The 14,396-nt window shown below is 52.8% G+C and overlaps 2 protein-coding genes across 2 annotated transcripts; one reads left to right on the top strand and one right to left on the bottom strand.

The window, feature by feature from the left end:
* Positions 1–2,479: 2,479 nt before the first annotated feature.
* Positions 2,480–8,268, bottom strand: LOC148042315 (prelamin-A/C-like). The gene is made up of 6 exons (XM_087703037.1): positions 8,020–8,268; positions 6,604–6,711; positions 6,210–6,329; positions 5,339–5,431; positions 4,064–4,312; positions 2,480–2,675 (listed from the first exon to the last, which is right to left on the bottom strand). Exons 1-6 carry the CDS (start codon positions 8,266–8,268, stop codon positions 2,649–2,651), a joined length of 846 nt encoding a protein of 281 aa, XP_087559163.1. The 3' UTR covers positions 2,480–2,648.
* Positions 8,269–8,628: 360 nt separating this feature from the next.
* Positions 8,629–12,654, top strand: LOC148042316 (uncharacterized). Its single transcript, XM_087702975.1, has 2 exons — positions 8,629–8,854; positions 8,991–12,654. The coding sequence occupies exon 2, from the start codon at positions 9,125–9,127 to the stop codon at positions 11,033–11,035; it is 1,911 nt and encodes a 636-aa protein (XP_087559101.1). The 5' UTR covers positions 8,629–8,854; positions 8,991–9,124; the 3' UTR covers positions 11,036–12,654.
* Positions 12,655–14,396: the final 1,742 nt, after the last annotated feature.

Here is a 14,396-nt window from a genome sequence, read left to right on the forward strand (position 1 = left end):
ATACAGGGCTCTTCCCTTCGGGCTATCATCTGCGCCCAGAACATTCACGAAAATTCTGGCAGTGCTAGCGGCTCACCTCCGCAATTATCCGGTTCGTCTGGAATGTTATTTGGACGATATAATCATTCATTCTCTCACCACCAAGCAGGCACACCGCGATGTTTCTCTAACTGTGCAGACCCTGCAGCACCATGGCTTCTCTGTCAACATGGAGAAGAGCCAGTTCTGGCCATCCACCTGTATACAGCACCTGGGTGCGGTCATCAACTCCACCTCCTGCCAGGTATTTCTTTCGCCAGACCGGCTGTCAAACCTGAGACGCAGAGTGAAGCACTGCAGCCTTGCCAGGTCGGTACCCATCATTCAGCTGTCCCAGCTCCTGGGGATAATGATCTCGTGCCTGGGGGTGGTTCCCTGGGCTCGCCTTCACGCCAGGGAGCTGCAGTGGTTTCTGCTGCCAGTGCAGAGGGCCAAGGCCAGCAACTCACACAGGCGGGTTCGGCTCCCACGAAAAGTGATCCGGTCTCTGGCATGGTGGAGGTCCAAGGCAGTCAAGAAGGGCTGCTTGTTCAAGGAGCTGGAAAGACTAGTTGTCACCACGGACGCCAGTCTCCTGGGGTGGGGCGCCCACTGTCAGGGCCACCTAGCCCAAGGCCGATGGACTCAGAGGGAGGCTGCCCACAGCATCAATGGGCTGCACCTGAGGGCAGCTCGCCTCGTGCTGAGAAGGTTCGCTGCTCCAGTAAAAGGGGCTCATGTACTGTTGATGACAGAGAATGTGGCGACAAAGGCGCATATAAACCGGCAAGGGGGCACTCGATCAAAGGCCCTCATGCTCGAGGCGGAAGCGCTGGGCAGGTGGGCGGAACGTCATCTGGCTTCTCTCAGTGCAGATCACATCTCCGGCGTAAGCAACCGGGAGGCAGACTGGCTGAGCCGCCAACGCATCGACCACTCGGAGTGGCGCCTGCACCCGGACCTGTTCCAGCAGATCATGAGGAGATTCGGCAAGCCACAGGTAGACCTGTTTGCCACACACAACAACACACATCTCCCACGCTTCTTCAGTCGCTACCACTCGCCCCAGGCGGAGGGAACAAACGCACTGAGGTCAGTGTGGCCTCAGGGACTTCTGTATGCCTTCCCTCCACTTCCGCTCATTCCTCAGGTGGTGAACAAGCTCCTGGCCGAAAAGGCAGACCTCATTCTGGTGGCTCCTTTCTGGCCCAGAAGGCCCTGGTACGCAGACCTGGTCAGTCTCTCAGTTCAGAGACCGTGGCGAATCCCTCCGGACCAAATCTCCCTCAGCCATGGGGCCGTCACCCATCCGGAGCCCCAGTGGCTACAGCTAGCCGTTTGGCACTTGAGGGGGAGCTCCTGAGAAAGCAGAAGTTCTCTGACCAGGTCATTCGAACAATACAGGTGTCCAGGAGACCTTCTACTACTAGAATCTACGATGCCACCTGGGCCGCATTCTCACAGTGGTACAAGACTAGAGACATAGAGGCCTCATCAGCCTCGATCCCTCAGACCCTAGACTTTTTGCAGGAGGGTCTGGATAAGGGTCTTACGGTCAGCACCCTTAGACGTCAGGTTGCAGCGCTGTCTACTATCCTGGCTAAGGGCTCCTCGCGTCTCTGAGTCAACATCCTCAGATCAAGAGCTTTCTCAAGGGAGCTGTGAACATCAGCCCTCCAGCTGTTCACCGGTATCCGTCATGGAACCTTCCATTTGTGCTTAAGGCTCTGACAAAAGCCCCATTTGAGCCTTTGAGAAAGACCAGTCTGCGCCACCTTACCATCAAAACTGCTTTCCTGGTGGCCATTACATCCGCTCGCAGGGTATCCGAGCTGGCAGCTCTTTCTGTCAGGGAGGATTTGTGCGTAGTTCACCCGGACAGAGTAGTTCTGAGGCTTGATCCGTCCTTTACTCTGAAAATTAACTCTCTGTTTCACAGGACTCAAGAGCTTATTTTGCCCAATTTCTGTCCCCATCCTTCTCACCCTAAGGAGCGTGAGTGGCACTGTTCCCTCTAAGGTGCGCGGCTGCGCGGCCGCGCACATGGCAAGAAACCCCCGCGCAGAGGTTAAGTGCAACAAATTTAAAGAGATTTCCCTGGAAGAGAGTTTCACAACCCCACCAACTTTAAGATGGGGATGGGGGGACTGGCTGGGGAATTCTTGGGAGTTGACGTCCCCCCCTCTTAAAGCAGGTGAAGTTGACAAACGGTGGCCCAGAAGAAGGATAAAAACTTTTGTGATTTTTTATTCGTTTTTCAAAGAAAACTTTGGTATTCAAGCAGACACAGACGGATCCTGTCCTTTTGCAGGCTCCCCCTTACTAGAAGAAACATATGACAATTCTAGGACTTTTTTCCTTTTTGGCAGTAATAGATTCACCTCTTTGGCAGGTTTTAAACTTCCTGTTAAACCTTTGAGACAGAAAAAAGACCTCCCCCACCCCCTTAAAAAACCTGAAGCATCTTTAGCGTATTTATATAGATATATAGATATAGATATATGTAATAAAGTATAAATTCTTGCATAGAAAATAACTTCTTTTAAAAACGGTTTCCTCTTTTTCTGAGCAGGTAAAGGACAGAGAGCTCCATAAAGCAGATTTGAGTGCATGTCGGGAACATCGGACGATTACATGATGCTGCAGTTTGAAGGACCCTAAGAGGGGAGAGAGAGAGAGAGAGAGAAGACTGACATAGGGTCAGAAGGGACCTCAGAGGTCATCTAGCCCAGCCCCCTCCCAAGCAAGAGACCCTCTTCCGTTCCACGCAAATGGCCCTCCGATCGCTACTTAAGAGCCTCCAGGGACGAAGCACGGAGGAATTGTTCTCGCAATCAGGACATTTCTCCCTCATTCTGGGTTCAGGGCCGATCCAGAACCGGGCCTCCCTCAAAATGCCAGCAAGGGAGTTGTGGGAGAGGCAGGCGTGGCTGCCAGCCCAAAAGGCTTATGGGGAGGGACACGTGGGCCTGCCTGCCCCAGGGGAAGAACAGGCCCTTCCCCAGAGCTAAGGCTGCCTCTGTGTGACCAAACCTCCGGGGAGACAATAGCCGAGACCATTTTCCAAACGGCAAAGTTTTCTGCATAAAAAGTCTCCCACCTCAGGGGGGTCTTTGACAGCCCCCCCCCAGTGCAGCCACTGAGCAGCCCCAGCCGAGGCCACTTCCGTTTGTTTGGCGGAGGGGCGGGTGGGGGTCTTTGGGCGGTGGGCTGGCTGGCCAGACTGGCTCCGCCCACTCCATGCACACAAATGTACACACACACACACACACACACACACACACACACACACACACACACGGCTGTCCTCCTGTTTTAGCCCTGAAGGCTAACCTGTGGCATGTGGCGCCCTCTTGTGGCCAAGCCCCAACTCAACTCCGCCACGCTTGTACATGCGCTTCCAGCAGGCCAGAGGGTCTTCAGGTTCTGCCGTGAATGCGCAGAGGTGGGGGGGAAGGGGGGCAGGGCACATGCAGAGGGGGTGCACATGCGGGGGCCACATGTCATGTACAGGAGATGTGTGTGTGCATGCGCGGCAGCCATGCACACATTGCATTGGGGGGGTTGGGAGCACACGGGTGCATCCTTGCGTTCGCATGGTTTGGGGACTCGGTCTGGAAGGGAGCTCAGAGGTCTTCTAGTCCAACCCCTGTTCAAGCCGGAGACCGAATTCCATGCCAGACAACGCATACGCTAAGCCTGGGCACAAAGCCAACTGGAGCTGACTGTTCTCGTGTGAACGTTGCAGCCTGTCAGGGTTTTCATCCCACCCCACGCCTGCTGTTCAGTGGGGACCATCCCGGCCTTCCCCACATGCCCTGGCTGAGGAGCCCCGTGTGGCACAGAGGGTGCCAGGAAGCCCTGGGATGCCCACAGCCGTCTCTCTGCCTCCCTGGAAGGACTGACAGTGCACAGTGATCGGTCTCAGGAGCTTCCCCGCAAGGGAGGGAAGGGGGGCACTCAGAATCGGAGGCCTCCCACCACAAAGCCCCCTCCTCCTCCGGCCCAGGATCACACATGCCCGCTGGGGCGCTCCCAGACTGACCTGCTGGCGTGGGGTGGAGCTGCCCAGGATGTAGGTGCGGGGCAGGAGGCTCTCCCCGAGGTTGGTGCCTCCACTGCGGTAGCTGCGTGTGATGGTCAAGCTGGAGGAGGAGGAGCCGGTGGACATGGTGCTGGTGCCCACATTCGTGCCCCCGGATGACTTCTCTGCCGGCTGCCCACATGTGCCACACAACACTGTGCGAGAACGCAGGTTGTACTCGCCCGGATCTCCGCTGGCACTGCAGTGGCTCTGGAGAAGGGAGGAAGAGGGGAAGAAGCAGAGCTTGGCGCCACCCGGACCGAGACCCCACCTGGGGCTGGAGATGCTGGATTCGGATCTGGGGGCTCCTTGGTGCCTTTTTAAAACACAGCCCAGTGTAGAATCCACGTTACATTTAACTATTCCAGAAATAAAAGATTACACTGGAATTGAGGCTAAACGCATTTCTCTCTTTACTCGTTAGATTTACAAGCCTGTTAAATGGAAGCAGGTTAACCAGCTGAAGGCTAAATTTGCAACGTGGTCTGAAGTCTCCAATGGACACAAAGGCAAAACTTCCGTTCTTCCCATTTCAGGCTTTGATTAAGAGGCCTTTGTCTTGTATTTCCTTTCAGTAGCCGGGAATGCTGGGGAAGATTCCACCCTGGGATTCCCAAGATCTCCTCATTTCCACCCACTCCACACAGAGGGGAAATTTGCCCAGAGTCTGAGACACGGAGGGCCTGTCAGTTTAGTCCATGAAATGAACAATAAAGAAGGACTGGCTTTACTCCATTTATTTGGCCCTTTTGTTTAAAAGAAGGAGAGGCAGGCAAGGATTTCAGGGGTCCTTGGTGCTGCCGGAGCTTCCTTGAAACGCCTGCAAGAAAAAGGGCAAACTCGGGGAGCCCCCCAGGATCCCTCGTGTCAGCTCTGAGCTACAAAAGATTCTCCTTTCTTGGTATAAATATTTCAGTTTCTACACCTGAGAATAATGAAAACTATTGTTAAAACTGAGGCTGAGTTCGGCTGTCTGCTTGCCTTCACTGTCACTGGGGGCCTCTGAACGGACTCTTAATCTCCGTTGCAGACAAACAGACGGAAGAAATCCTGGCCAGAACACGGTCACACAAAACCCCAAAACTTCTCCCGGGGGAGTCCTGGCCCCACAGCCAGAGCCCTTTGCATTTGGGAAACACCCCACCACCCCCACCATCCCCGGATGGCTTCTGAGTTGTGCTTGTTCCCCATGGAAGCCAGCCCTCGGGGGGCCCTCCGCCTCCCCCCAAAACTCACGTGGTGGTGGTGGCCGTGGGCACCATCCTCATCATCCTCTTCATCGTCATCATTGACAACAACCATGCGCACCAGCTTCCGCATGGCCACCTCCTGCGGGGAGGGAGGAATGAGGGGGCTGTTTCTGGTCCAGCCCATCTCAGCGGGATTTGGGAGGGAAAGAGCCAGGAAAACAGGGGGGGCAGAAGAGGGGCTCCTGCCTTCGACCCAGGACCCCCCACCCTCAGCCAAGCCCTGAGCCGCACCAGGAGGGGAAAGCGACTTCCATCCTGGCACCCCCAAGAAAAGGGCCAGGATGCCTCCATTGGCACCCCACCCCCCCAACTCATTAACCCCTTGGGTCCTATGTGTCACACACACACACACAAACACACACACACAGCTGTAATTGTTTTTGCATGCTCTGAATTGTCTCCAAATTAAACGGGAATTGAGAGAGTCACCAAGGCTCCCTCTAGATTTCCAGAATTGATTTAGGGGCATTTTTAGGCAACAAAATTAGGGGGGGGGGAGCCTGAATCCCCCTGATGAGGGAAAGAGGAAACCAAGAGGGGCAAAGAGGAGCATAGTCCCCCCCCAGCCTTTTTACAGTTATGCAGCCAGAATATTCCATTTTTTTTTGTTAATTATAACTCCTCCTATATTTCTCACTGTTTTTCTAGCTCCGTTTTTATTGTATTTATAAGCCACCCAGAGTTACTCTGGACAGGGGGGTTAATTCCGCAATCCAGAGTTAGGTTGATTGAATTAATTAATTCCATAATGCTCTGCCCCCTTTCCGGCACCAAGGTTGACCCCCTTTACCCACCCACACAACGAAGACGCCGTGGGGCTGTGCGCCCACCCAACCCCCGAATCCCAGCCGCCTTACCTCCCCGCTGGAGGTCAGCAGCGCTGTGCGTAAGCTGTCGCCGGACCCCCAGGAGCTTTGGTTCTTCCAGACCATGTCCGTGGGGGGGTTGTGGGACACGCCTGCACACGCAGCCCAGATCTTGCAGGGGAAGGAAGAGAAGAATTTAATAGATTTAATAGATTTGTGATTTAATAGATTTGTATCCCGTAAGGCAGTGGTTCCCAAACTTGGCAACTTTAAGACTTGTGGACTTCAACTCCAGCCAGCAGAGCAAGTCTTAAAGTTGCCAAGTTTGGGAACCACTGCGTTGACGACCCTTGCAGAGTACCTCCCCACGGCTGGCATGGGCACCAGAGGGACGGGGGGGGCCTCCCAACCCTTCCTGCCCACCAAGCCCACCGTTGCTGCTCACCGTGACCAGCTGGCCGGCCTTCAAGGTGAACTTGGGAGGGAACCTGTAGCAAATGGGTGCGTCTTCTCCATTCTGGCGCTTGATCTGCCAATTTCCCAGCGACTGGTCCTAAGGGGGCATAAAGGGGGAGGCATGGCGGGCATCTCACGGAGCTTAGGTGGCCCAAGAGATGCCAGGCAGGCTGGAGGGGGGGGAGGAGGCGGCTGTGCCAACCAAAAGGAAGGCAGTTCTGAGGGTGGGAAAAGAAATAGAAGGCTGCAACCAGAGAGTGAGAAGCCAATTTACATTTGTCAAAGAAAATCAGAAGTTTAATATTTATTTTATCTTCTTTTTCTGCACTCCTGCCTTTCTCTTTTTCTTCTCTCCTTTTTCCTTCTCTCTCTACTCCAGTAGTTCTGGTTAATTTTCATCTGGCTTCTTCAAAAGTTTAATGAAGTTATATATAAAAAGCTCCTCCATTCCTCCTGACCAGGAGCCAGAGAGAGACTCCGCTGGGGGGGCCCACAAAGCAAGGCCGGCTCTCTCTGAAGCAGGGAAGGGCGCCTGGAATCTGCCTTCGGCTCCAGCCAAACTCCAACCGTCACAGGAGGTGACCATTGCAAACACAAGGAGACTCTCCATGGGCTCAGAGGGAGGGAAGCCACCGCCTTTCCCAGCTCCCAGGTGGCTGCGGGGTGGGTGGGGGGCACTTAGCTCTAAAAAGTACCCATGAAGCCACAACAAAACCTGCTTTGTGGGGTCCTGGGTGCCCTCTGAGCTTGGTGGTTTTCTTGCAGATGTTTCACGACCCAACTAGGTGACCTCATCAGACCAAACACATCCCCTCTGGCAGGCAACGCCCAGATAAGCAGGGATTAACCCCAGACAAAGAAGCAGAAAACAATACTTCAATCAAGGAACCACCAAGGAGACAGACGCCCCCTCCCCAGAATCCCTGGCAGGGCAGGCTGCTGTTCATGAACAGAGACCAAAGCCCACTTCCATCCAGCACTGATGATGTTACCTAGTTGAGTCACGAGACGTCTGCAAGGAAACAGCTCAGCTCAGAGTTCAACTCTCAGCTGCAGGGATTCTCTGCTATTAAACCCTAAATTCTTCCATTTATCTTGGGTGGGCAACACATTTAAATAAAAAAGCACCATCTTCAAACTAGATGAGAATTTGCTGTTCTCAGCTGTTGCGTCGCCTCCCTTTTCCATCCCATCCGACTCTTAGGGGGCCCCCTGAAAAAGAGGGGGGGCTGCACGACAGGATCTTGGGGGGCCTCCGCCCTACAAAGACACGGCTGCCTCTTGCAGCTCAAAGGTCAACTGGGTGACTTTACGCCCCCCCTAAGCCCCCCCCCTCCCCAGGAGCAGACGGCTTCCTCGGCCCTCCTTGCCCAGGACTTCTGGACCTCCGGCCACCAGCACCCACCTCGCTGGACTTGTTCCTCAGCCGGACAAACTTGCCCTCCAGGTCCACCTCCTCCACAGCCACGCGGCCGCTGGTGCGGGCATGCTGGGAGAAGCTGGTGCGGCTCTCGCCGTCCTCCAGCTTCCTTTTCTTGGTGGCGCTTTGTCCAGAGGAAGAGACCCGGATGCGGGAGCCGCTCTTCTGGGAGGAGGGGCTGGGGGAGAGGCGCAACCTGGGGGGGGGAGACTCCGCTGGGGGTGGCGGGGCCATTTCCCAGGGGTCGCCCGAGACCCCCGGGGGGAGCCTGGCAGGAGAAGCCGGGGAAGGGAGGACACGGGGCTTCCCTTCGGAGCCTCCCCTTCAGCTCCCTGGGCAAAGCTCCGCCGCCCCCGCCAGGAGCCTCCCGCGCCCAAAGGAGCCGCCCGAAGGGAAGGGGCGGTGGGAGGGGAGGGGCCACCGCGGCTCCTCCCACCGAAGTCCCGCCCTCCCTCCGCCTCTCCGTGTGGCTGGCTGGGGGCGGGGGGCGGGGCGAAAGGAGGGGCCGGAGTTGGGACAGACGCGCAAGCGCAGAGGACGCTGGGAAAGCAGCTCCCTCCCAGCGACGGGGCTCGGTGGGCGGAGCTACGGAGGCCGAGAGGGACCGTTGCTGAGGTGGAGAACCAGGCGCGGAGAATGAAATAAAAGAAAGGAACGTGGCGGCGAAGGGAAGGAAGGAGCCCAATTTGGCGCTTGGGGGGTCACCGCCGCAGGAGGAACCGTGTCGAACGGCATCAGGAAGGCTGAGAACCGAACTGTTCTAGCGGAACCAGAGAGCTGACGGAAGGAGCGGTTCCCTTCGGAGGCGGAGAAACCGGAAGTAAGTAGAGGCTGTTGGGACGGAGTGGCAGCCTGGGAGGGTCTCCTTCGGGTCCTCAGGAGGGGGCGCCTCGGCCTGGGCCTATCCTGCGGTGAGGGGGACGCCGCCGTGACCCGCCTCTCTTTCTCCCCTGCAGGAGGACGGAGGAGCCCAGCGGGGGAGGGAAGGAAGGAAGCGCCGCCCGAGAGAAGGAGGAGGAGAGCGGGCCCCGCGGAGCAGCCCCGGGAGACGGCGGGGAAAGGCCGGGGGGGCTCCGGAGCTGCAGGAGGGATGAGCCCAGCGGGAGCCCGGGAAAGGCGGCTGCCTGGAGGGCGATGCGGGGAGGAGGAAACGGGCGGAGATGCCGAGATGAGCCTGGAGGGCGGATGGTCCTTCGGAAGACCACGGAATCCCCAAAGGATCCAGGAGGAAGAAGAGAGATATCAGTGCCCGGAATGTGAAAAATTCTTCAAGAGAAATCAGTGTCTTCGAAAGCATCTAAAGGTCCATTCAGGAGAAAAACCTCATAAATGTCTGGAGTGTGGAAAGAGCTTCAGTCAGAGGAGCAACCTTTATAAACATCAAAAGATCCACACAGGAGAAAAACCTCATAAATGTCTGGAGTGTGGAAAGAGCTTCAGTGAGAGGGACAAACTTTATACACATCAAAAGATCCACACTGGAGAAAAACCTCATAAATGTCTGGAGTGTGGAAAGAGCTTCAGTCGGAGGGGCAGCCTTTATGTACATCAAAGGATCCACACAGGAGAAAAACCTCATAAATGTCTGGAGTGTGGAAAGAGCTTCAGTCGGAGGAGCAGCCTTCATAAACATCAAAAGATCCACACAGGAGAAAAACCTCATAAATGTGTGGAGTGTGGAAAGAGCTTCAGTCAGAGGAGCAACCTTTATAGACATGAAATGATCCATTTAGGAGAAAAACCTCATAAATGTCTGGAGTGTGGAAAGAGCTTCAGTGAGAAGAGCAAACTTTATACACATCAAAGGATCCACACAGGAGAAAAACCTCATAAATGTCTGGAGTGTGGAAAGAGCTTCAGTTGGAGGAGCAGCCTTTATACACATCAAAAGATCCACACAGGAGAAAAACCTCATAAATGTCTGGAGTGTGGAAAGAGCTTCAGTCAGAGGAGCAGCCTTTATACACATCAAAATATTCACACAGGAGAAAAACCTCATAAATGTCTGGAGTGTGGAAAGAGCTTCAGTCAGAGGAGCAGCCTTTATACACATCAAAAGATCCACACAGGAGAAAAACCTCATAAATGCCTGGAGTGTGGAAAGAGCTTCAGTCAGAGGGGCAACCTTTATAAACATCAAACGATCCACACAGGAGAAGAACCTCATAAATGCCTGGAGTGTGGAAAGAGCTTCAGTGAGAGGAGCAACCTTTATACACATCAAAATATTCACACAGGAGAAAAACCTCATAAATGTCTGCAGTGTGGAAAGAGCTTCAGTGAGTGTAGAACCCTTTATAGACATCAGAGGATCCACACAGGAGAAAAACCTCATAAATGTCTGCAGTGTGGAAAGAGCTTCAGCCTTAGGGATAAACTTTATAGACATCAAAATATTCACATAGGAGAAAAACCTCATAAATGCCTGGAGTGTGGAAAGAGCTTCAGTCGGAGGAGCAGCCTTTATACACATCAAAATATTCACACAGGAGAAAAACCTCATAAATGCCTGGAGTGTGGAAAGAGCTTCAGTGAGAGGGACAAACTTTATAAACATCAAAAGATCCACACAGGAGAAAAACCTCATAAATGCCTGGAGTGTGGAAAGAGCTTCAGTCAGAGGAGCAGCCTTTATACACATCAAAGGATCCACACAGGAGAAAAACCTCATAAATGTCTGGAGTGTGGAAAGAGCTTCAGTCAGCGGAGCCACCTTTATAGACATCAAAGGATCCACACAGGAGAAAAACCTCATAAATGTCTGGAGTGTGGGAAGAGCTTCAGTGAGAGGAGCAACCTTTATACACATCAAAAGATCCATTCAGGAGAAAAACCTCCCCCAATCCCAGCATTCAGGCAGGGGGAGGCCGAGGGGCCCTCCTGGGACTGCAGCCGTTCCCTCCCTCCGGGGTCCTCCCCTAGGCAAGGTGGGTTGGGAGGTCTGGGGGTGCAGCCAGGCGAGCGAAAGCTGAAGGGGCCACAGAATTTTCCGCCCTTTTAATGTTCTCCTCGTTTTGCACTGAAGACCTGAGCTAATCTGATGCTGGAGCCCAGTGAGGTTTAGAGCGGTGGAGGAAGTTCCCTTCTCAGCTGACACAATAAGAACAAGCCAGCTGGAAGGGACCTTAGAGGTCTTCTAGCCCAACCCTCTGCTCAAGCAGCAGATCTCATCCCAAAGGTGCTTTTTCAGGAGGCAACTGGATTTTCTTTGCTTTCACTTCTCACCCAAGAAATGTCCTCCGTTAATAGGACAGAGCAGAAGGGAATTCTTTATTGGCCAAGTGTGACTGGACACACAATGAATTTCTCTTTGGTGCATCACCTCTCACAGTGTACCTGAAGTAAAATAAAAGGCATCCATCAACATACAACACTTGGTGATAGTCGTAAGTTGCTAATAAGCAATCAAATCATACTAAGAAACAAACAGAACCATCTAAATTGTCAAGATACAAGCAACATAGTCATCAGTGGGGAGAGACAGTTACGGAGAAGAGTAAGAAGAAGATAGTAATGCAGTCTTAGGAGGAGGTGTGGGAATTCCTTCTTGAGCAGAGTGATGGCAGGTGGGGGAAACCTGTTCTTGTGTGTAGTTGTCTTGGTGTGCAGTGCCCTATGCACCCCAGAGACATTAAGCACGGTAGTCAGCCAGCCCCTCCCCACTTTAGCTGCCTTACCAGCCCCTCCCTCTCCACATCCACCTGCTCCTCCTTTCCAAAAACTGCATCAGTGGGGGGAAATCCCCTCCAATATTGCCCCCTTCCTAGTTGCAGTTTTCAACCTTTTTGAGCCCTTGGAAACCGTGTCTGTGTGTGTGTGTCTGTGTGTTTTTCCTCCTACACCCTCTCCCTCTTTGGAGGGGACTCCTGTTGCGGCTGCTGCCTGTGCCACTGTGCCCTGCGACATAGCCCTCCACCCCTGGGTTGGCTCACCGTTGAGCCATTGGGAGCTTTGGATTTTCATACAGTGTTTTGCCCATCTTCTTCCCCGTTTTATTGTCCTCTTTTGTAAGCCACCCAGAGTCATTGGCAGTTGGGCTCCCCTTTGCTTCTCTCAAACTCTCCCCAATTCAGGCAATCAAGTTCTTTTCGGCTCCACACCAAACTTAGTGCCTGAATTTGGAGAGTAAGATATGAAAATCCTGCGTGGCTTCATGATGCTGAATCCCCAAGGACATGACCCTCTTTTGCCCATCTTCCAAATGTTGAGGGCTCCAGCAGCTGAAGACCCAGAAAGAATCCAACTTGGAGAATATCAACATTGCATGATTTCCTGTTTCTTTTTCCCCCCAACAATGAGATATTGATTTCTATGAGGAAATTCACTAGCAGGAGATTCTCCTCCTTAGCTCCTCTTTAACTGGAGACGGTCTCCTTTTGGGCATGAATTCCAAATTCAGATATCCAGGAAGAAAATGTATCCACGCAGTTGCTGTTTAAAGACACACTTGTGTTGTCCCCAATTGGGGTCTGAGCCTGGTGTGGAAGCCAATGATGGACCCAGACAGGAGGGGCAGGTTTTCTGATTGCTTTTTATTGGAGGAGTCCAAGGAAAAAGGTTCCTGGTCAAAAGGCCAAGAACAAAGGATTAAGAAAGCTTTATACATTTTCACTCAAGGAGAAGGCGGGACAAGGTTGAAATAATAAGAAATGTCCTCTAAAAAACACTTTAGCAATAATTCTACCATTTGTTCTATTGGTCTCTAGCTGTGCCATTCCTAAGCCTTGGCTAACGAAGGCCCCAGGAGTTCTCTAACAGGCCTTTCATTGGCTGCCGGCCATCTCGATTCCTAACTTTTAGCTGAGCTCTGCAGGTTGTCTAATTCTTGTTACTGTTATCCACTTTCTAGCTACCCATAATTGCTGCAAGCTTTACACATGCATATTTCCTCTTGATAAGCATTCTTTGTTCCTGTGAGACAGACAGAGCCCCACACCCCAATTCCAGTCTTCCTGCTTTACTTTCAAGTGTGTGCTATGACCTTGCTTTAGCCCCCAGCCCATCATCCCCCCCCCTTTGAATCTGAAAATGACCTCATTTTCCAAGGTTCACCCAACAGCAATATCCCTGAACTGGGAGACCTCCTGGTTTACTTACAGGTGGGGAGGCAAAGCAGAAGGCATTGTAATGCACAACAGGTGATTCAGAGAACAATTACTTTGCCTGCCAGAGTCATTATTAGGTCCTTAACCAGTGAAATCAGGCAACCCTCCTGTCAGTCAATGCCACTTCTCTTTCCATTCGTCCATGGGGGAGGGAGGGGGGGTGCAGCTCTCTTTGTGATGTTTGTAGTTCAGCTGTGGAGTTCCAGGATTTCTCCAGAATCTGCACACAGCATTGTTGTCCAAGTAGTGCACACCCATATCCTTAGGATGCCAATATCATATCTAGAGCTATTCTATTCTGAACTGTCATTGTCCAAATGGCTTCTTGTTCTTTTGCTGCAGCAATAAAAAAAACTCCCCAGTCTCCTTGGCTAGGATTTCCTCCACCGCTTGTATGTGATACAAAGCATTATTGAGGGACCAGAGCCCACGGAGCAAAGAAAGGGGTTCAGGTACTTTCTGAGTTGTTCAAGATTCCTGCGGTTTCCAGTCTTCCTTTCAGGTAAAGTGGGCATAACATAGGTACCCACCTATATGGGAAGAGCACAGATACATCACAAAATCATGTGGTCTCATCCCAAAGGTTGTTAAGTTTATTTGTCTTAATATCTTAGCCTTCATGCACACAGACGCACCAATCAGCTAGTGGTAATAATTGGGTAACTCCTAATCCGTGTGTGGGTAGCTACAAACACCTTTTGGGGAAATGTTCTAATTGAGAAAACACCTACGGGAGATGGCAGTTCTCCTCTCACATAACTATGGTTCCGGAGGCTTTTGGTTCCAGAACAATAACTTCAGTCCCAGTTCTGCTACTGAGAAAGTCACAGGCTGCGCAGTCCAGGGATCCGGACGGGCAGATCGTGGGTATTTCTTCACTCGGGAAGTGATCAGGATGCCAGGCCTTCCACTTTTAGGGCTGTATGGGTGGTCTGAAGCCCTTGAAAGGGTCCCTTCCACTGCTGATCCAAGGAGGTTGTTGGTCCCCGAGTCTTTACAAGCGTCCAGTCTGCAGGCTTAAACGGATGCCCTGGGTGATCTAGTCCTGCAGATAACGGGAAAGGAAATTCATAACCCCAGCGAGGTGTCTTACGCTTTTGGTACAAGGTCAGTTTGCCCACCAGTGGGATGGGCCTCTCCTCTGCCTTTAGGGAGGGATGTGGTCATCCCAAAAGGGCCTCAAAGAGGCTCAAGCCTATTCGCTTTGGAGGTGCAATGAGAGTGGCAAAGGTTGAGGTGAGCACAGGTGAGCTTCCT

Source organism: Thamnophis sirtalis, unplaced genomic scaffold, assembly GCF_051295495.1.
Source record: "Thamnophis sirtalis isolate CommonGarterSnake01/CBP01778 unplaced genomic scaffold, rThaSir2_p1.2 scaffold_18, whole genome shotgun sequence".
In the NCBI taxonomy this organism is placed as follows: Eukaryota; Metazoa; Chordata; class Lepidosauria; order Squamata; family Natricidae; genus Thamnophis; species Thamnophis sirtalis.

Bases quoted from the DNA above. Each gene is read 5' to 3' on its own strand.
- LOC148042315 (XM_087703037.1), bottom strand. From the start codon at position 8,268: ATGGCCCCGCCACCCCCAGCGGAGTCTCCCCCCCCCAGGTTGCGCCTC. The intron at 6,712-8,019 runs GTGGGTGCTGGT...ATGCCCCCTTAG, and splicing joins TGAGGAACAAGTCCAGCGAG to GACCAGTCGCTGGGAAATTG. The intron at 2,676-4,063 runs GTCAGTCTGGGA...CTCCCCTCTTAG, and splicing joins GCTCCACCCCACGCCAGCAG to GGTCCTTCAAACTGCAGCAT.
- LOC148042316 (XM_087702975.1), top strand. From the start codon at position 9,125: ATGAGCCCAGCGGGAGCCCGGGAAAGGCGGCTGCCTGGAGGGCGATGC.